This window comes from Amblyomma maculatum, chromosome 1 (genome assembly GCF_055883805.1).
Source record: "Amblyomma maculatum isolate TAMU_Amacu chromosome 1, ASM5588380v1, whole genome shotgun sequence".
Classification (NCBI taxonomy): Eukaryota; Metazoa; Arthropoda; class Arachnida; order Ixodida; family Ixodidae; genus Amblyomma; species Amblyomma maculatum.
The window spans coordinates 96,445,377-96,467,973 of record NC_139344.1 but is presented as its reverse complement, the minus strand read 5'-3'; the positions used below and the strand labels follow the sequence as shown (position 1 = coordinate 96,467,973).

The following is a 22,597-nucleotide window of genomic DNA, read 5'->3' as shown; positions in this document are numbered from 1 at the left end:
AATGAAATAGGCCTGATGAGGCTGTTTGCCTCCCGCCAGGATCCGTCCTATCTCTTCCGCATTCCACGGGGCATACGTGTATGTTCCTTGAGAAAAGGAGTTCGCTGGTTCTCTTTTATCGTCCCCAGAGATAAACATTCGGCGCAGTTAAGTGGTGAATTTGCAAGGTATAGAAGATGGACGAACGATATTTTGATACAGTTCAATCAAAAAGCGCCATTTGCCCCTAAAAATACCCGCCCCCCCCCCCCCTCCCCCTTGCAGTCATTGGCGTCGATCCACTCTCGCGAATAATCCCCTTGGAGCTGCCAGCGGGACAAAACAGGGTGTGGTAGAAGGATCCCCACGGCTTAATGATTACCCTTGACATCATGAGGGTCGGTAGACGCCATTGGCTGAAGGGCTTCCTTTAGCGGGCATATGCTGCTTTCTTCTTGAATTGTATCCGAATACAGTAACAACTGTTTTACGAACTAGGATTAAGCATGACAGAGAATAATCTACAAGGGTTTCTTTAACAGCAATACGATTCCGCTTCTACTGCCCTCTTTTTTGCGCTATAAGCAGCCCGCTAGTTGATACCGTCACGCGTTTTCGCATCAGGGAGATGCCTCCTCAATCGGAGTTCGCCGAGGCGCGAAACTCGCGAATGAAATGCGCCCCCGATAACTTGTGACCAAAGCAGCTGTATGCATGCTCGGGTCAACGTGTGTAATGTATTGAGGGCTATTTCGACGACGATTTTCGGGCTGCATTTTTTCCAGTTTTGTTTATAGGAAAGTGCGAATACGAGCCTTTTTTAAGTGGACCAGGAGCCTTTACTTTGGTAACGTGTTTTTGTATTTATATTATCGAACTTTTTCACGTATACGGTATTCATCCAGACCATTAAACCTACTTGCCTTCTCTACCCTTCCTTTCTTCTGCCACCTTCTGTTCTCCCAAGTTTCTCGGCGTTATTGACTGCATCGTCGTTTATGCAATGGACAACTACTTCAGTATTTTATTCAAAACTGAGCAGATCGTTGGAGTGGTGCGTTCTAAAGCGCTGGAAAAATGGTCGAAGATATAAGGGACAGTTAGGACAGGCATTTAGCGAGAAATGAAGGTTTAATTGCACTTTTACCCCTGCCACACAGGGAATTTAATGTCATTCCCATCAAATGACATTTTTTCAGTTCAATGTCATTTTTTCGACACGGTGCTACACGACCAAAACTAAAATCATTTGCAAATGTTGGCCATTGCGATGGATACACAAATGCTGGTGCACCTTCAATACGTTGCAAAAATGACTGCGCTGTGAACGAAAGCAGCCTTTAAATTCATATTCAAGTCTTGCATGCCTTGTAACTAACCTGTTGATTACGACTATCTATTACGAAGTTCACTGCATCGCACTTTCCCAATTACCTCTACATCTTGCATAATGGCGGGGGTTGAACACATTATAAAGTCGATTTCATTTTTAGTCTCTCCGTTAGGACTTTTCCATGTCCATTTCCGGTTCTTCCGTTTGCTGAAGAAGGTATTCATGATTCGTAAGTTATTGCGCTCTGCAAACTCAACTAGTAACTCCCCCCTGCTATTCCTAGAACCAATGCCATAGTCCCCTACTGCCTTGTCTCCTGCCTGTTTTTTCCCTACCTTGGCATTGAAATCGCCCATTAGTACAGTATACTGCGTCTTTACTTTTCGCATTGCCGATTCTACATCTTCATAGAAGCTTTCAACTGCCTGGTCATCATAACTACATGTAGGTGCATAGGCCTGTACAACCTTCAGTTTATACCGCTTATTAAGCCTAATTACGCTGCCTGCAACCCTCTCATTAACACTATAGAATTCATCTATATTACCCGCTATATACTTATTGACAAGGAAACCTACTCCTAGTTGTCGCCTCTCTGGTAAGCCTCGATAACACAGTACATGCCCATCCTTCAGTACAGTATATGCCTCATTCGGCCTCCTAACCTCACTAAGCCCTATGACATCCCATTTCATGCCCTCTAGTTCCTCTAACAGCACTGCTAAGCTAGCTTCACTAGCTAGCGTTCTAGCATTAAACGTTGCCAGGGTCAGTTTCCAATGGCGGCCTGTCCAGCGGAGCCAGGCTTTCTTAGCACCCCCTGCTGCGTCACAGGTCTGACCGCCGTCGTGGTCAGTTGTTCCGCAGCCGCTGGTGACTGAGGGCCGGGGTTTTATGGAGCTTATCATAGGAGGTTGCGGCCAATTACTGCACCAGGGTGGCCAACTCCTGTTCTGGTGAGGGAGTGCGTTGCCGGAGGTGTTCACCGGCATCAGGTCGCACCCCAAACCTGTTTATGCAATTCCATCAACACGCGGATTTTTTTTTTTATCCGGGGGAGAATTGCGCGGCACCGGGATTTGAGCCCCGGTCCTCTTGCATGCGAGGCGGATGTTCTACCGCTACGCCACCGCTGCCACCGCGACCACAGGATGGTGAGGTCCCGAATTAGCCTAAATCTGAAGAAGGAACGCAACAGATTAGTAAGAAAGAAACACATCAACAAATTAGGGGTGAGGGGGAGGGCAGAAAAGTTCAGGGTCTCGCTACAGAATAGGTTTTCAGCTCTAACTGAGGATGGCGACATTACCCTAGAGGCAAGGAACAATAATTTCAGAGATATCATTACTGAGTGCGCGGTAGAAGTGGGCGGTAGGATAGTTAGAGAGGATACCGGCAAGCTGTCTAAGGAGACGAAAGATTTGATTAAGAAACGCCAGAGTATGAAAGCTTCCAATCCAACAGACCAGATCCAATTGGCCGAGATATCAAAGCTAATCAATAAGCGCAAGGTGGCCGATATAAGGAAGTATAACATGGAGAAAATTGAGCATGCTGTAAAGAACGGGGGAAGCCTTAAAGCGGTAGAGAAGAAATTGGGCATAGGTAAAAACCAGATGTATGCGATAAGGGACAAAGCGGGCAACGTCATCACTAATATGGAAAAGATAGTCAAAGTAGCCGAGGAGTTCTATACAGATCTCTACAGTAGCCAAAGTAGTCAGGACCGTAATGAGATTGGCAGTAGGGAAAAACAGTCAGACGTTCCACCAGTGACGAAGGACGAGGTCAAGAAAGCACTAGAAACTATGAAAAGGGGGAAATCAGCTGGAGAGGATCAGATAACTACAGGTTTACTGAAGGACGGGGGGGATATCGGGCTAGAAAAACTGGCCACCCTGCATACGCAGTGCCTGGTGTCATCGACGGTACCGGAACCATGGAAGAATGCAAACATTATCCTCATTCACAAGAAAGGGGACTCTAAGGACCTTAAAAATTACAGACCAATCAGCTTACTGTCTGTTACGTATAAGGTATTTACTAAGGTAATCGCTAATAGAATCAGGACAACCTTAGACTGCAATCAAGCAAAGGATCAAGCAGGGTTTCGGAAACGGTACTCTACTATCGATCATATCCATACCATCAATCAGGTGATAGAAAAATTCTCGGAATATAATCAGCCCTTATACATAGCATTTATTGATTACGAAAAAGCATTTGACTCGGTTGAAACCTCGGCGGTGATGCAGGCATTGCGAAATCAGGGGGTAGACGCGCCGTACGTGAAAGTGCTGGAAGATATATATAGTGGCTGCACAGCAATCATAGTTTTGCATAAAGAAAGTAACAAAATTCCCATAAAGAAAGGTGTTAGGCAAGGAGACACAATCTCCCCAGTACTATTCACAGCTTGTTTAGAGGAAGTATTCAGAGACTTGGAATGGGAGCAGTTAGGGATAAGGGTAGATAGAGAATACCTCAGTAATCTGCGATTTGCTGATGACATTGCCCTACTAAGCAGCTCGGGGGATGAACTGCAAATAATGATTGATGACCTAGACAGGAAAAGTAGAAAGGTAGACTTGAAAATCAATATGCAGAAGACTAAGGTAATGTTCAACAGCCTCGGGAAGGAACAGCAGTTTACATTAGGTAACGAAATACTGGAAGTAGTAGGCGAATATGTCTACTTAGGACAGGTAGTAACCGCAGATCCGGACCACGAAAAGGAAATAACAAGAAGGATACGATTGGGATGGCGCGCATTTGGCAAGCACTCGCAGATTATGACTAGCAGTACCGGTATCGCTCAAGAGGAAAGTATACAACAGTTGCATCTTGCCTGTACTCATCTATGGGGCTGAAACGTGGAGCCTAACCAAGAGAGTTCTACTTAAGTTGAGGACAACGCAGAGGGCTATGGAACGAAAAATGGTAGGGGTAACATTACGAGATAGAAAGCGTGCAGAGTTGGTCAGAGAAATAACTCAAGTTACCGACATTCTAGTAGAAATTAAGAAGAAGAAATGGACATGGGCAGGACATGTAGTGCGAAGAGAGGATAACCGATGGTCGCTGAGGGTAACAAACTGGATTCCAAGGGCAGGAAAGCGTAGCAGGGGGCGGCAGAAAGTTAGGTGGGCGGATGAGATTAAGAAGTTCGCAGGGGTCAAGCGGATGCAGCTAGCACAGAACCGGGTTAAGTGGAGAAATTTGGGAGAGGCCTTCGCCCGGCAGTGGGTATAATCAGGCTGATGATGATGATGATGATGATTACGAAGTTGGCGGCTGCGTCGGTGGCGTTTGTTTACGAAAGGGTAGCGAAGGTGAGCGCGTCGGCGCCCGGTTGTGAAAAGCGCTCGAGTTCTTTCAACAACGTACACTTTGCACACTAATCCACGCGTCAAAAGCAACACATAAAATAGGCAGTGTCTAGTGCGTTGAGTGACGGCACTTTTATAAAATCTTCGAGTATCGCCCGACAGCACAGCGTACCACAGCCCTGTCGAGTCCCGTCTTCGCAAGATCATTTGCTCGGCGTAAATGCCTGCCGAAAAATGCCGGACTTCAGCCTCATCAAGATAGCAGACGAAAAAATTAGCGGTGGTTGGGCTTGTGGTTAAACCTCGAATTACGCTAGAGCTATCTGCGTGGTTACGCTTAGGTTCGGCTTTATAGTAAAGTCATGGCTATTGCACATAGTAGTTTACTGTGTGGTTTAAGCTTTATTTATGTCATAAGGGGGCACTTTTGACCACTAAAGTGCGATGAGGCGAAAGCCTCTATCGCTTGGTGGTCCAAAGCCCTTCACTACGGCATCTTTTTCTCTCTGTTTTCACTCCCATCTTCGCGATGACGCGATAGCGTAAGCTACCTGCCAGCCAACATATAAAGCGCCGCTTTAACCGAGTCGTATGTAGTACGTGCCTGCGTGGCCTAGGGATAACGTGAATGCAGGGGTCTTGGCAGACTGGTTGTGATATCACCCTCTCGTATGAAAGGAAATGCCCGCGTTGGCAGCTCCTGCCAAACGTAATGTCAGGAAGCCTTACATCCAGTTAGTGCTTGGCCATGTCAGCTGCCTTCTACCGCCTCCCCCGACTTCTTCTTCTTCTTCTTCTTCTTCTTCTTCTTCTTTTCCTTTTTCTTTTCGTTTCTCTTCTTCTTTTTCTTCTTCTTTTTCTTCTTTTCCTTCTTCTTTCTCTTGTTCTTTCTCTTTTTCTTCCATCTTCTTCCTTCTTCTTCCTTTTTTCTTCTTCTTCATACAGCCACTGGACAGGAACCGGACAGGCATTGACAGGCACGAACAGGCACGGCGAAATGACGAACCTGTGGCCAGTGTAGCTCTCGCTACAAAATAGCAACGCTTGCCACACAGGATGCCGCGAGCTTGGCGCTACGGTGCTGCCAGCGCCTATATTCGCCGAGGCTTAAACAGTTTCGCATCGAAGCCGCAGCTGATAGCGCTTTGGAAATAGTGAATTGCTTATTGTGGAAGCAGCTTAATATAACTTTTACTGTGTCACAAATTGTCTTACAGTAAACGGAAAGTGCAATTACGGCGGCGCCTTAGCAGCGGAGCTACAGCACGAGATCGGATGAGCTGCTTCACACCGGTGCAGCAGCTGCTACGGCGATGTGAGCAGAAAATCGCCCTGGTTACATATCAGCGATCCTCAGTAACGATTATTTTTTTACATTACTTTATCTAATCGTGATTTATTTATTATCAACAGATTTTAACATGTTTTTCTCACGGTGGCGAAAGGGATCCGCGGTGTCGGCGGCGATGGACTGCAGCAGGCGCGGCCGCTGCCGCCCGCGCTGAGTGCTGTGGATGGTTGGCTGGTTGCGAGAGTTTCAGCTTCCTTGCGCCTATGGTATTTGGCATGTTTCACATAATTTAATGACTAGCTATAAAGTTATAGACGCACAGTAGTATTATAATGCCTGCGGCATTTTTGTAGTTTACTTTGGATGTATATTTTCACCGAGTCTCTAGTGTCGAGATACCATATGTCCTCGTTGATCGCATCCGAATGAGTTATTCAAGCTCATTCGATATCTAATGTCGTTTAAATAGAATGTCATTATATATGTTCGAGTGACATCAAGCAAATGTCATTTTGGATGAATGTCATTCGATGGAAATGACATTAAGTTTACCGTGTGGCAGGGGTATACATTACTCTCCTTCGTTGCAATCTTGCAGCACATATTTGCTCCTCTCCAGTCGTTGCCTTTACTTCTTGCGCTAGTAAGGCGCACTAGCTTTGTTCTTTCGTGCAGGAGAGGACCTTATTTTATTGTCCTTTTTCAAAGCAACCACTTCCGTCATTTACCCCCTTAACTCTGGCTTTGAATCGTAGCTACCTTTCCACTCTATAGGCGCACATATGTGCAAAATTGTCCTGGAATTATTGACGTTGCCACTTTTAAGCTTGGTGTATAAAAGGACGATTAATATTGTGGCATTCTTTTGATATAATCTTTGTTTCCACGAAATAAATTCCCGTAAACAGTGACTGTGACGTACGGGATTTCTATATTCCATTTTCTCAGCCGCAGCGTTTAAGACAGCAAGCCACCAACCCCTCCCTTTTTTCTACTCGCATTCGTACGGAGCGCACTGAAAATCCAACAGCGGACACGGCATGTGACCAGTGTTAGCTGCATGCTAGTTCGTGAGGAGCCACAGTTCAGGCGGATAAGATTCTGCTGAGCGCATTACGGAGACCCCTTGAAAACTCACGGCATGTTCAAAGCTGCTCACGGTGAAGACCTTATCCCAGCTCTATACACATTTTCTTGTATAAAGTTTCATACAGTAATTGCGTTAGAGGGTGGTCTATCCAATGTAAAACGCTAAGACATAACGACGAGTTCAAGAACAGGGCTCCCTAGTAAGGCTGACCACCACGGTTCTGCTCCTCTCTGGGCTGAGAGAAGCCGGCTCACGCATTCCCCTCTGTCATTGTGATAATCTTCAAAACGAACTTGCAGGCATGATTTGAACCTATGCAAACTACACAATCATAATTGAATCAAGGAGAACGTTGTGAAATTACTAACACTACCTGTAACGAGGTCGCGGTTGTTTACGGCACACTGCAGGGTTCGGAATATGGCTCAGATAGAAACCGTCAAGTTCTCACGACGAATGTAGCAAAATGCCCGTCACAGTAATTTTAATGAAAGGAAAAGTTCTCGAGATGTAAAAGTCTGGTGCATGGAGAATAATATATACTGATAATTCATCGATTTACTTTACACATCGACACTGAGCGACACGAGCTTTCATGCGATCGATATCACCCACTTGTCTCCGCCAAGTAGCCCAATATAAACGATTTTGCACTTTACTTGCTAATGATTGTAACAATGGCCGAGCATGTCATGCCACGAATCATCCCTAGAAACTGTCGATACGCTTTACTTTCATAACGTCGGCACCATTTAATGTTAATTACAGCCAAGGCAAGATCCAACCGGTGCGGTGAGCTCAGTGGTTTGCTCCCCCCGTCAGTGCGCCGGACCGGAGGCGACGCCTGAAGCGGCACCGGACCGCGCCCTTTCTGCACGCCTCTTCCGCACAGGCCGATGTTTGAGGCACAGAGAGCAGTTGCAGGCGCCGGTTCCGTCCCTCAGTTGGTCTGCACCACCCTCGAGAAGGCGCCCATGGCGGAGGAATAGACGTGGAGCACGTTCTTCGCGATCCACGGGTCCTGCTTGAGCACCTCTCGGAACTGGTCTCTGCTGATTCGGCCGTCCTTCTTGGCGTCCAGGCGCTGGAATATCCTGCGCGTGCGGCGCCGTATGAACTGTACCTTGTAGTCCTCCATGTCGGTTGACTCGCCATGTAGCTGCCACAAGGCCTCGACCACGTTGATCATCTCGTCCAGCGTCACGAAGCCGTCCCCCTTCTGGTCGAAGACGTCAAAAGCCCAGTTGAGCTTGTCATCAGCGGTCCCGCTCATCGTGATGGCGATCGTCTTCACAAAATCTCGAAATGTCACGTATCTGTGGTTGATACAGGAACGAATGAAAATGCCATTATTCTGAGTGTTTTTTTTTTTTTTTTTCAGCGCACAGAATTTCCAGTGTAACTTCTAGGCCAAGGGTTCTCAAACGTTTCTGTCTCTAGGAATCAGTACGTGCCATGGAATGCATTCACAGTCAGATCACTGGACTCATGCGCCTGACTGAGAATCGAGAGATTTTTAGTTCTGGATGTGAACCAAGTAATCAAGAGGAGAAGCGGGAAAGAGAAGTTAGCGCTTTTGTTCGGATGTTTACTCTCTCGCTTTGATGGTAATAAAAGGACGGAAACGACGTATGATGGTTGCTGAAGCTCAGTTGGCCATTTTGGTGATTAACGTGCACATCGGCTTTCAAGGTTGCCGCAGGTATTAGTTACTGAACATATGTTAGCGCGCCACTGATGGCAGCAAAAGGCCGGGTGCACACATATCGGTCGATTCCTTTTGATATGTTCGCAACTCCTGCAACATCGTTTGGTTTAGGTGACACTTGTATGGTCCTCGAACTTAGTTCCCGACAACATCGTTGACACCTCCCTATTTTCAATTGCAGCGTTTCGAAAACATCCGATACGCTTAGCATCGGAGAATGCTTTTGCATTTTCCCTGACACAGCAACGGAAATGCTACCTATGTTTTATTGCCCTGGTTAGAGATCACTGCGATTCCCGAAAGACAAGCGGGTTACCAGCAAAGCGATGTTTTCTAACAGTTACCATTAAATACTTTGGTTTGCACAAGCCTACCGCCTTCAAAGCTCGGTGCTAATGTGTTGAGAATTCGTTCATGACTCAAAAGCGTTTCTTTCGTCGCGTAACTCTTGCCACAAAATCAGCGCCCGAGGCATCGAACGTAATAAGTTAAAGAAATATTTTACAAAATAATATGACAATATTCCTATTGGCAGGTCGAATTGTAGTCATTTAATGCACATGTTTCTTTTTTAAGGATTTGAAGTTTAATCCGTGATTTTAGGCCGGTTAAATGATGCACGAGTCAATATTTTTATAATGCCGTTTGGATTCTGGCCCTGGCGGGAGCTTTTCGATGGAGGCGAAAAGTAGGGCGCCCGTGTTCCGTGCTATGTCGGTGCACGTTAAATAACATGAGGTGGTCAAAGTTTGCGCAACCCTCTACTAAGGTGTCGTGCAGCCTGTGTCGCTCTGGAAGGTTAAGCCCCATACTGTTGCCATTATGCACGGCAGTATGCCGCCCTAACAGTCGGCCATGGTTGGTAGGGCAGGGACCGGAAGAAGTCAGAAACGAATTAGTAAACTGATAGCAAGTCTTCATCAGCCTGGATTTAAAAACGAATACTTTGATTTAAAAATAGCGGAGATAAGTATGCTTTTTCTGCTTCAATCAATATTTTGTGTTAACTCAGCTACAGCTTTATGAAACACAGTATAAGACATATTCATCTTATCCGATTCGTAAATTTTTGTACAAAGTGCATCAAGGGAATGGTTCAGCTGAGACGAATTTTCACAGCACCCCGATGTTCTCTACTATTTTGAAAGCGATATTTATCCCGAACGTTCCTTTCGCTTCATGCAACACAAGCATCGCGACAAGCTGTAACACATATTTAACACTTCAATTATCTTGGCTTTTCGAAAAGCCCCACTCCTTCCTTGCTTGGCTGAGCCCCCGTGCAGCGCTCTTGGACGCGTAAAATTGCTCACCCGATGCGTCGCTTGTCCATGGCGTTGAAAATGATGTCCATGAAAGCGTTAGGGTGGCCGTCGGGGAACATGGATCCAAAGACTACCTTCATCTCCTCTCGTGTGAAGAACCCGCGAGGGAAGTCCGTGAGGAACTCGCGGTGCCACCGCCGCAGGATGCTCGGATTTAGTCCCGTGCACTCCACCAGTTCGACCATTTCGTCACCGGGGAGGCGCCATTGGGTGGATTTGGTTAACCCCATGACTCTTCGGTCGTAGCTGCTATGTCTGCGCCGTGTCCTGCTGTCTCCCCGAATGGCTGCCGCTGACCGACGTTTTCGTCGTCGTTCGCATGCATTCTGCCGGCGCCACGCGCCGTGCGCCTCGACCTAGCCGAGACAGTTCCAACAATTGAAAGACTCGTGCAAGTTGACTTAAGTCATTTAATTCGTTCAAACATGAACCAGTGATTAAAGGTAATCCGAAATGCCGGATCAGCAAACAGACGTAGTCAAAAAAAGAGACTCGTTATGATTACGTACAAAGGGAGATAACCGCCGCTGACACCAAGGAAAGCATAAGGGACCTGTGTGTGTGCGTGCGTGCGTGTGTGTGTGTATGTATGTGTGTGTGTGTGTGTGCGTGTGTGTGTGTATGTATGTGTGTGTGTGTGTGTGTGTGTGTGTGTGTGTGTGTGTGTGTGTGTGTGTGTGTGTGTGTGTGTGTGTGTGTGTGTGTGTGTGTGTGTGTGTGTGTGTGTGTGTGTGTGTGTGTGTGTGTGTGTGTGTGTGTGTGTGTGTGTGTGTGTGTGTGTGTGTGTGTGTGTGTGTGTGTGTGTGTGTGTGTGTGTGTGTGTGTGTGTGTGTGTGTGTGTGTGTGTGTGTGTGTGTGTGTGTGTGTGTGTGTGTGTGTGTGTGTGTGTGTGTGTGTGTGTGTGTGTGTGTGTGTGTGTGTGTGTGTGTGTGTGTGTGTGTGTGTGTGTGTGTGTGTGTGTGTGTGTGTGTGTGTGTGTGTGTGTGTGTGTGTGTGTGTGTGTGTGTGTGTGTGTGTGTGTGTGTGTGTGTGTGTGTGTGTGTGTGTGTGTGTGTGTGTGTGTGTGTGTGTGTGTGTGTGTGTGTGTGTGTGTGTGTGTGTGTGTGTGTGTGTGTGTGTGTGTGTGTGTGTGTGTGTGTGTGTGTGTGTGTGTGTGTGTGTGTGTGTGTGTGTGTGTGTGTGTGTGTGTGTGTGTGTGTGTGTGTGTGTGGAGATTCGAATAAAAACAACCCCATCACATCACATCAGCAGCATGTGATTGTTTTCTTCTACTGTATGATCAACTGTATTCACACTGATCAACACACAAAAAAATCACCAACAGATGAAGATATTTTTCTTAGGTGCCATTTACCGTCATGTACACCATTGAAGTGAGGCATACTCTTTTGCTGAAATTCATCTCTCATTTGCAATTGAAGAAAAAAGTCCTCAGTGACAGCTTTGTTGTACGCATCTATACGGAAGTAATGTGTTGAAAACTAACCATGAACACCTCCCAAAAATGGCGGTCCTAGATCACAGAAAATTTGCATCTCGAATTACTCATTAAACTGTCTTTTTTACGGAAAAATTGTTACATTGCATGCAGCATTTTAGCGCGCAATTTTACAGCTGTGCAGCTCCCATAGCATCAGAGCAAGTAAAGTTCTTCTGTTGATAAGGCATATAAAGATGTGCATTAAGGGAACAGGGTATACAGTGCCAAATACACGCACTGGGGGCAGGCCGAAATCGGGAGGCCTTTCTGCCAGCTCAGAGGACGATTTTTTTTTTTTTTCTGATGCATATTCGAAGAAGACATCCACGATGCGAAGTACAACTTCATCGGAGAAACAAAAGGCACTCGCAGTGCCGACCAGTCTCAAACGATCAGACAATGTAATGGCAATCAACTAGAAAGTACTTCATTCCTTTAAATTCAAATGGAGTTTCCTATTGGTAAGAAGAAAGTAACCTCTTTTTGTATTACATTTCAACGACGATGCCTCCCCCATCCATTTTTCCTTTTTATATTCCGCGGCAAGAAATCTGATCATCGCGAGATGCAATGGGGCGCGCTGCGTTAAGGAAGATACGGGAAGTCCTAGCGCCATCGAGCACAAGCGACGAATGGCTTCAGTAGCATTAGGATCGCGGAAGACATCAACATTGTCAGCTGTGCAAACGGCTAACGCACATTCCCAGGTATAAAAGCGCGGTTCTGAAACCGCTTGGTCAGTTTGTCTGCCTATCAGCGGCATTTTGCGATCAGCGCACTCTCACGTGATCACTTCTAGCTGTTTTCTGGGACCTGCTGCCCGGAACCCACTTCACGGTACTTTCTTCCCGGGACCTGCTTCCCGGGACCTGCTATTCTCTGACCTGCTATTCTCTGCCCTGCTGCTCAGGACCTGCGTCTCTGACCGGCTGTCCGGGACCTACCGATCTCTCACCGTCTTTCTCTCTGGCCCACTGCTGGGCACCGCCATACGAAATGAGCTGTCCGGCCGTGGCTACCGACTGCGCCTACGCGGACGTCGACAACCTCACCACCATTACGTCCGAGGCCAGGCTGCTCTTCAAAAGCGATGACTGTACGCCGATAATCGCCCCTGGGGCCGCTTCCCGTGCCATCGCCGGCCTCAAAAAAGAGAGGAAGGAGCATCATAGATGTGACGTCGTCTTCGAGTCTGCGGATGGAGGCGAGGTGTGGGCTCATCGGTCTGTCATGGCATCCAGGTGAGCTACCGCTCTTTTCTTGCTAGGATTTCCCCTCCCAGTGAGAACATTGTATGTTTTTTTTAACTGACACAGGATGTGGCCGTCATTATATACTCCGAGAGTCCGTAATTCAAGTGGTTGAGCTGCGTTGCGTGCCCAATAACGGTCACATTATTTCCTCATTATTAGCTCAATGTCGGTTAGGGCCTCATGTCTGTCAGTAAGAACAAACGTTATACGCCGGTATAACGGAAATATTCTGAGCTCATCATTCGTAAACGCAGCGGTAGTCAAGTTGATCAATGCGCCCGGTAACTCACATATTTTCGCCCTTTATTGACAAATTCAGTTTTCTTTTCGCATTGGGTTCAGGAAAACACGTAGTGCCTTTTGGAACCGTTCACGTCTGTTGACCAGGAAATAGCTGATTCAGCATGCGACTAACTGCATGATGACTGATTCTGTGTAAGTGAAGCGCTCAATAACGGCCAATTTAGCTCCTTGTGACGGAATGTTCTTCGCCGGCTCCGCGTTAAGGGTGAGAAAATTTTGTGCCTTTTAGCGGCAAAATCCCTTACGCAGTCAGTAGTTGTGCACCTGTTAGTGTCTGTTACTGATATACGTGGTGTCGATGAGTAAGGCCCTATTCACGGTGTTCGGATTGGCGTGCTCAGTACGTCTATGGGCTGTTAATTCGGTTATCAGGGACCCATTTTTCTTCCTTTCGTAGTGCCTGGCATTCGGGCGTCAGCAGGCGAGAATCACATGAGCGTTCGTGAAACCACATTAGCCGAATGAGTGGGGAATCAGCGATAGAGGAAACATAGTGTCGTGGCTGTTATGGTAGCCCATTATTAGGCGACGTTGGCAAGACGAAGTGTTTAGGTGGGAGCAGAAAAGTTGCTTTAAAGCCCATTCAAAATTTGGCCCATGTTCGCGTTTAGTGGGCAAACGTGTGTAGAACTGTGCCGGCATATATATATATATATATATATATATATATATATATATATATATATATATATATATATATATATATATATATATATATATATATATATATATATATGTTCGTACGTATTCCGTGGACCAACTTCGGTACCACACAATTCTTGAGCCTCAGCGTGTCTGCGCTATCCTTTGTTTTATTTATTTTTTTACTAAACTTTTTCATTCTGCTCAATCAACCTAGAATGCTTCCTGAGTTATTGCGAGAAGTGGTGTCTTTTCAACGCATATCTCGCCCCGTCATTCCATTAGGTTCGCCGGCATCAACAACGAATTTACTGCCAGAAAGATTACGATGGCCACAGAGCACGGTCAGAAGCCGCAGAAGAGGTTGCCACCTATACGCGTGGTAGTCCCAGATATCAAGAGACAACCTTGAGCTGATCATGGACGTCGCTTACCAGACGCCCCTCCACGGTCGCATAGGGGTGCAGAACGTCCACCGAGCTCTCGAGATGGCCGACACCTACAAGGTGAGTTTGGAACAATTTGGCCTACGACAATCAAGACAACGCGACAAGCGACAGCGAGCTTCAAGCGTTCATGTGCAGGTCATTAAGTCGTCTCTTCATGCAGCAGCTGCGACTGCTGCCCTCCGTGACTCTTCTGGCGGGGGAGGAGGCTGTTGTGACCGTGCATGGTTCGCGCTTGCGCGCATTATTGTTCGCCTGTGGGCATGGTATTGATATGTGCTGTTGGTGCACGGGCTCTAAGTGAGCCTGTTCTCATGAATCTTTTTGTGGGAGCATGCTTTGCTTTGTCGTGACCCTACAACTGCCAAGTTGGCCCTGTCAAGGGAACGTCAAGAAAAATACAAAGAAACGTCGCCCTGTGAGAAATAGCCGGAATTGTTTTTGTTAAACTGTTCACCCTTCCCGTCGAGAGGCGCTATTGTCAAGTGAGGAATGCCTATTGTCCAAAGGAGACGATCGGAGTGACACGTCCGCTGACGTACAGGAGAAGAAATGAGCATGAGGATTACGGCCATTAGAGGATTTCCCGGGAATGCAGGAAATAGTTGTAATTGTCGGAAAGGGAAAATGCTGGGAGCAGTATTCGTGGTGCGCACGTACACTTGGGTTTCTGAGAAGGAAATCCACTTGCCGGAACCAACATAGCGAATCTTTACAGAAGAATCGAAATTTACATCCTCGCCGTTCCCAAGCTCTACCCGCCAACAAGTGACCACGCCCGACGAAACAATACTGGACCAGTCAGTGCATCAGACCATCAGTGCAGTGATGTGTTCGATTGGTTGCCGATATCTGAGGGGTGTGCCCTGGAACTGATTGGTCAGCATCTTCAGAGAGGGGCTGGACATAGTGGGATTTAAAGACGTTGCAGAGCACGAAATGACGCTCTGAGCCCTGGGTAAACGGCTCTTCCAGACGCTTCTCGCTATGAACTTTTAACGCTTGCCATTTTGCTGATATACCCTTTTTTCATGTAAATGAGTTTTCTGGGTGTGCCATTAAACCTGCTTGTATATATTTTACCAACTTCGAAGATTCAATCCTTCATCAAACCGGAGTCTCTGCACGCTACCAAGTGAAGGCCGGGTCGACTTAGTCCCAGCGTCACGACAATTATTATTACGTGTGTACTTTTGACGAAACCAACCCACTCCCATTTTAGTACTAAAAAATATTAATTGTCGTTTTAAATTAATAAATAATGTTTTCAATGTGGTACAAAAGAACAAATCAAGATGAGAGAAAAATCTTACAACATATTCTTCTAAGCAAAGAAGTGCGCAGTTAAAGCACAAAGGCTTGAGGAAGAAATTCTTGGAGCATTTATATGCACTTTAAATATGGCTTCTTATCAGCAATTAGCTCTTGAGGCAAGTTATTCGCCTCATCACACACTAAAGCGGTAACCGCATGAGGAGACAGCCAATAGCGGTCCGTCGCGCAACGCCGCCGCCAACGCCTGTCGTCAACGAGGCTCAGCGACAGAGAGGCGCGTTATCAGCATTGCTCTGTTACCGCCGCCTCGTCATTCTGTCAAGGGGAGTGCAATCACCCATTTCCAATACTAAGCAGCATGAAGGAAAGAAGCCAACAGTCGGCGAGGCCAAGGAAAGAATTGGGGATTGTACTTTGTCTTATTTTCTTTTTTAATTTTTACTTCGATAATCACATAAATTAGTAATGTAATCTGTTCAGGGGAAGGATAATTAAACACAAAGTAGAAGAAAAAACAACGTGCCGATGGCGGGATCCGAACCCACGGCCTCCGAATATCGCGTCCGGTGCTCTTCCAACTGAGCTACATCGGCCGCTGTCCCCCCTGCTACTTTCTTGGGTATTAATGTTGTCTGTATACAAACCTTGAAAGTGTTCAGCGGCGCCACCCTCAACCATAGCGGTGGACGTGGAACATCCTGTGTTACCGCCAGCATCACGTAGAACGTGATCAAGAGCGAGGGCGAAAGCTGTGCTAGAAACTTCTTAAGCTACCTATGGCCTCAAGACTGCCAGAACCGAGACCCCCGTAAGCTACAAGCAGATAAATGAAGGGGAAATGAGGGTGCTCGTTATAATACATGAATGAAAGAAGCCAACAGTCAGAGATATCAAGGAAAGCAGTGGGGATTGTACTTTGCCTTTTTTCTTTTTTTTTTTATTAATTTTTACTTTGGTAATCACATAAATTCATAATCTAATCGGTTTAGGGAAAAGATAAAAAACGACAAAGTAGAAAGAAAAACAACGTGCCGATGGTGGAAACCAAACCCACGACCTCCGAATATCGCGTCCGGTGCTATTCCAACTGAGCTACATCGGCCGCTGTCCCCCCTGCTACTTTCTTGGGTATTAATGTTGTCTGTATACGAACCTTGAGAGTGTTCACCAGCGCCACCCTCAACCGTAGCGGTGGACTTGGAACGTCCTATGTTACCTTCTGGTAAACAGCGGCTCTTGTGAGGCTTCAAATATCCAGTCGTTGGCGGTAACCTAAAAATTAGCTGTGGTTTAGCTTGTGGTTAAACCTGGAGTTACGCGAGTGCTATTTGCATGGCTACGCTTAGATTCGTCTTGAAAGTAAAGACATAGTAGTTTATGATTAGAGCTTTATTTGAGCAGAAGGACGAGGTCGAAGAAGTGGTTTGAGGGACTGGGAGCGGGTGAGATAGAGACTGAGCGTCATGTTGGCACGTTGAGAATCGTATGAGCAGCCGGGAATTAAAGATAGCTACCATAAATTGGCGTCCTGGTGTCTGCCCTCTTTCTTCTATAGTTTATGGTGCCGAAACCCGGGAGGTAATGTGAGCACCTCCATCGATCCTTCCTGGAGGTTACAAGAGGAACGACAATGACCTTCCAAGAAGATACCAGGAGCTCCGCCATCGAACCTCGCCGGACAGAGAAAAGAGGGCTTCAGCGGTACGCCATGGAACGCATCATGAGGAAACGCGTCGTCCAACGCGCTTTTCTGGTCCGGCTATTACATGAGGCAGCGAACTTTTGAATTTTTAATTTTTTTTTATTTTTATTTGAACATACCGTTAGTCCTCTTTTTGGACCGTTACAGGAGTGTATTTATAGACAACAAAGATGCAAGGCAACAACACAATAATACAAAAGCCAACAATGAGGTTTAAAAAAACGAGAAATCAGCATTCATATGCGGAAACATCGAGTGAGAAACAAATAAAAGATAGCCAACTCTGGTCTTCAAAGCATGCGTTCAGACACGTTTCAAAGCATTCCTTAATGTAATCATACACTGGGTACATGATCGAGTGAGAAAAAACATAAGACCATACAGACTCTGGATGGTCATCAAGTCTGGCTTGATGACAGAACTGCTGAGGCTGCGAGCTCCATGAATTTTTCTAACGAATGCTGCACAGTTACAGATTTATCTAAGGCGTTCCATTCCCTTACTGCTCGGGGAAAGAAAAATCATATGTGTTGCTAGCACAAGCGTATTCATTACGCAGTAGATATTCTTACATTAAAGCTTATGCAGGCGAGGTTGGGAACATGCAATGACAGCCTACGTGTACTTAACGAGAAAATGCATGCTTTTGAAGTCGACGTCTACGAGGAAGAGTACGAGGAGACTGCCACACGGACAATGAGTCTCCTCAGCCGCCACATCGAGGCCCCTTAAGGCGCCTGCTGTCCAAAGTCTTTGTTTCATGAAGACGGGAGTGGAGCTTTCTGCAGAAGCCGCATCCTATACGAAAGCAGCAGCACGTTCGAATATCACGGAAACGTTCCGCTCACTGCGGGAAAACAATGCTTGCGTTCAGAAGTCATTCTCGGGATGGCTAGAAAGCTGCAAGGAAAGTTTCAGAGGAGTGACTCAGCGTATTGAGAGTTTATGTAACGGCGCGAAGAGAGATTTCGAATCTTTCCAGACGACTTCAGCCACCGAGCCTCTTCCAGCTGGAGTCCGCAGAAGCCCTTCAAAGCCTGAATCGCTGTTCGCCGAATCACCTATAGACTCACCCGCCGATTCTCACATTGTACCTAAAAAGACACAAGTCGAAAGCACCACCGCGATGACACTAATGCCTGACTTTCCGTTTTACGAGCCAGCTCAGAAGGCCCAGTACACCGAAACATCGCGGATGGTGACTGATAAGAGTGATGATTCTACGTGGGCCCAAAGCGACGTCAGCAGTAACCAAGGAGTGGCTGTCGTACTGTGGGATCGACCTTTTGAAGAAGCGTATTACAATCTCGAACCTACCCAGACGAGGCTCTCCTACAGTAAAGAAAGCATCGAGCAAGTTGCAAGCGTTGAACGGCTGGCTGACGCTTCTGTTTCATGCACAAGCGAGATTATTTTCGAACCGCCATCGAAAGAAGACTGTGAAGGAGAGCAACATGTTTATCGTGTACCTGATGTTATACCCTCGGAGCGACCAACGAAAGTAATCCAGAAGCAAACAATAGCGAAAGACAAAAGTGTATTCAATGCCTCTGCGCAAGACAAAGAAATCCAGCAGCAGAGAGCCTACCTTGAAGAACTCACAAGTGGAACTTTTGAAAATAACGTGCAGAAGAAAGACGCCTCGACAATGATTCTATCAGACACGCCGACTTCTGTAGAGCTTGCGAGAGAGGCCTAGGTGGCAAACGAAAATATTGTCATCACTGTTATTGCACAACCGAAAGAACGAGGTCGGGCAATGCCGCAAGAACTTATGCAGGGCACAAGGAAGAGAAAGAAAGACAACGAACCACTGAACAGCCTAGAAAAGTGGTGGCAACAGTTTGAGAAGCCCAGAAAGAAAAAAAATAAAGCCATGGCGCATAAAAAGAACAAGGTGGATTTTTCCACCTTGGCGTCATCGAGCATTACACGGGGGCCACCACGAAGAAGTAGAAGAGTGAGCCGGAGCTCTACGAAGTGAGCCTAAAGCCAGAGGTTCAGCGGGAACTGGATGAAAGCATCAGTGCTGCTGGCATTGAGACTGTCACTGCAGATCAAACAGATCAGCGATAAGAGATTGATGTACTGTGGTCGATCAGCGCCGACTAATCAGCACAGTCTGTTTCAGGGCATATAGGAGAAGAATACTCGGAAGAATTTGGACTCACTGTGTGGGCTACAGTGTGATTCGAACCAGTGCCGCCATGCCGCTACGGATCCATCTTGTTTACAGTGTGGTGTCCGGTTGTGGAAGTTGGAAACCGGTCTTAGTGGAGCATGCCATCACTGACTGACGAGAGCCACGATCGAGTTGTCAGTAACGATTTCATAATGGTGGCCATTAAAGTGAAGTGTATGGTGACACTGTTCCAGCTTCGAGCTGTCTTACTTCAGGGCGCGGAGCATGTTGCAGATTCGAAATAGGAATCAGCAAGCAGAAGGACGAGGAGGAAGAAGTCGCTTGAGGGACTGGGAGCGGGCGAGATAGAGACTGAGCGCCATGTTGTCACATTGAGAATCGTGTGAGCAGCCGGGAAATAAAGATAGCTATAGTGGCGTCCTGGTGTCTGCCCTCCTTCTATACATATGGGAGCACTTTTGACCACTAAAGTGCGATGAGGTGAAAGCGTCTGTTGCGCTGTGGCCCGAAGCCTTCCATTACACCACCTCTTTCTCTGTTTTCACTGCCACCTTCGCGATGACGCGATAGCGTAAGCTACCAGCCAACATATAAAGCCCCGCTTTAACCGAGCCGTACAAACGTGCTTGCGTGGCCTAGATATAGAGTGAATGCAAGGGTCTTGGCAGGATGATTCTGATATCACACTCCCATATGAAAGGAGATACCCGAATTGGCAGCTTCTGCCAACTCTTCTTCTTCTTCATCTTCTTCAAGATTCAAGGATCAAGAAGTTTTTATTCAATGATACAAATAAAAATTTATACACTGATTTTTGAACCGATAGCCAATAAGGCTAGTCAGCGGTCCAATACAAAACGAGATGTAGGTCAGCCATTGCAAACACACTGAAGAAAAATGAAATTCGTATGTCTCTTGCATGTCAGTTGGACTGGCTTGTTTTATATGAATTGGCAACGAGTTCCAAATTTTCGCTGCTGCAAATTCTAATCATCTTTCTCTGTACCCATTGTGACAAACGGGAAGATTGTAATTGCCATTGCTGGCTTGCCTACTGCTGCGGACGGGAATACTGAATGTACTAATATTTATAATATTATTTACAATAAGAAATATTTTGTAGTCGCGTAAGTTGCGAACGGCACGATTTGTAGTGCGTCCAAAATTTTATTGTTAGAAGGAGCGTTTTTGTAGTCTCAACAATGGAGATAAATACGTTTAGTATGTGGTTCCCCATGATTTACTGCAATAACTGAGATGACTGTAACATAATGAAAAGTACAGTGATCTAAGAATAGCACGTGGAAAGTGCTGCAATGCCTTTGCTAAAGTGTAACAATAGTACGGAACCTTTTTACACACATTGTGCGCATGTTCCTTCCAAGACAAGGGGCAATCAAACATAACCCCTAAATATTTGAAGAAAGACACACTCTTCTATCTACACAAATCTAAAAAAAAAAAATTCTTCAATCAATACCACTTTTGTTTTGAACAAGAAATAACATATTTGGTTTGTTTGTTTTTTTTTTTTCAGAGTTTAAAGCTAGATGGTTAATATGAAACCAAGTGGAGATACGCAGGTGTTCACTGTTTATTGCATTTTGCATTGACTGAAGCGAGTTACCATCATCCGCCTACATCAAAATTTGATAACTCTGTAATGCATTCGGGAGGTCAATAATAAAGAGGGAAAACAAGAGTTCCCAGAACTGAGCCTTGGGGTACACCACATGTTATGTTTTGGTATGCAGATTTGAAATGCTTAAAGACGACTTGCTGCTGTCGTGAGGATAGGTAACTTTTAAAGAATTCAAGTGCTCTGCTACGACACCATATGCTTCCAATTTCATTAAAAGCATGGAGTGTGAAACAGTCTCGAAAGCTTTCTTTATCTCTATAAATATGTTACAGCTATGTTATGGTTATGAAGAGCAGATAAAAAAGTTGTGATAGAGTAAATACAGCCGTGCACGTGGACCTGCTAGGGACAAATCCATGCTGCTGAGGACAAATAATATGATTAGTAACAGAAATGTTTTCAGCTGTGTATCGGCACAACTTTCACAGCTTTTAAAGTATCGGGGTGTAAGCTAGAGTCTATCACATGAATGATTATTCTGCATAATAGGACACTAATCAAATCTACGTTGTCCTTGATTATCTTGGCCTGTATGCCATCTGGTCCGGTCGCTTTATTCGTGGCCATTTGCAACAATACATTTAAATTATTCGCTGGTAATGTTCGTGAACTTGAATTCATTAACAACTCGAGAAATGTCTGATGTTACTGATGATAAAGAAGTAGGTTGCGCTCTATTCAGACCGTAGGTTGTGAAAGACTGATTACACTGGTTGGCAGTCTCTACTGAGACATTATCAGGAACAATCTGTTTTCTTCTAACTGTTCCAGTGACTTCTACAATATTCCATGCCTGCTTAGTACCATTTGCTTGACGATTACCCAACCTAGTATAATACGAATTATTTGATTTTCTCATCAGAGCCACGGACTTATTTCTGTAGTACTTAAACTGCCTGACGTTGTTCTGTTTATTTTTTAAGTTTATTGCAGTTTCTTTTTAACACTGTGAGTATTTCCTCAGTAATCCAAGGACGTCTGACATGCTTATAGTTGCGTCACGAAATCTCCCGTGTTGACTTTGTAATTGCATCAGAAATAGCAGATACGCAGTTAGCAATTTCTGTATGAACGTCACTGTGGACAAATTTTCGAAATTAATAGATTCCAGTAAACGTGGCAGGAACAAAAACGTTGAACAATGACCAGTAATGTTTAGGTCACAAACCCCAGCACAGACATTCATATTACGGTTACATAAAATAGGATCAATAATTTTTGCAGACTGATCAGTAGTTCTTGTGGACACGTTGATAACGTTCTTGAGATTGAATGTTTCCAACAAGAATATATAATCAGGACAGTCATTTTTTGATAGGTCAATATAATAAGGGAGAACAATGGGTTCCATATCAGATATGAATTGACTAGTGCACGAGTTTAGCGGGGGATATACTACGCCTACCATGACGTCTGTCTTAAGGCTTCTTCTTCTTCTTTTTCTCCTTCTTCTAGCAGTTGCTAGGCAACAGCTCATGATCAGTGCGACCACGGCCAAGGTGCGACCTCGACGAAAGTGCGATCACGGAGAAGAGGCGAAGCGGCTGACGCAGTGTAACTCTCGCTGCAAAACCGAGAAAATATAAAGCCCTTTCTACTAGGTCCAACGCAGTGTGCTCACTGAGAGCATAAAAATCTCACGCTAGTGGTGTTGTC

General features: G+C 45.7%; 1 protein-coding gene across 1 annotated transcript; it reads right to left on the bottom strand.

Moving 5' to 3' along the window:
* Positions 1-7,962: 7,962 nt before the first annotated feature.
* Positions 7,963-10,285, bottom strand: LOC146203250 (neuronal calcium sensor 1-like). The gene is made up of 2 exons (XM_084585420.1): positions 10,044-10,285; positions 7,963-8,338 (listed from the first exon to the last, which is right to left on the bottom strand). Exons 1-2 carry the CDS (start codon positions 10,283-10,285, stop codon positions 7,963-7,965), a joined length of 618 nt encoding a protein of 205 aa, XP_084441546.1.
* Between the last annotated feature and the right edge of the window lie 12,312 nt (positions 10,286-22,597).

What these genes read in the sequence shown, in the direction of transcription:
- LOC146203250 (XM_084585420.1), bottom strand. Translation starts at nt 10,285, where the DNA reads ATGGGGTTAACCAAATCCACCCAATGGCGCCTCCCCGGTGACGAAATG. An exon ending in ATGGACAAGCGACGCATCGG is followed by an intron (nt 8,339 to 10,043) that starts GTGAGCAATTTT and finishes TATCAACCACAG; the next exon opens with ATACGTGACATTTCGAGATT.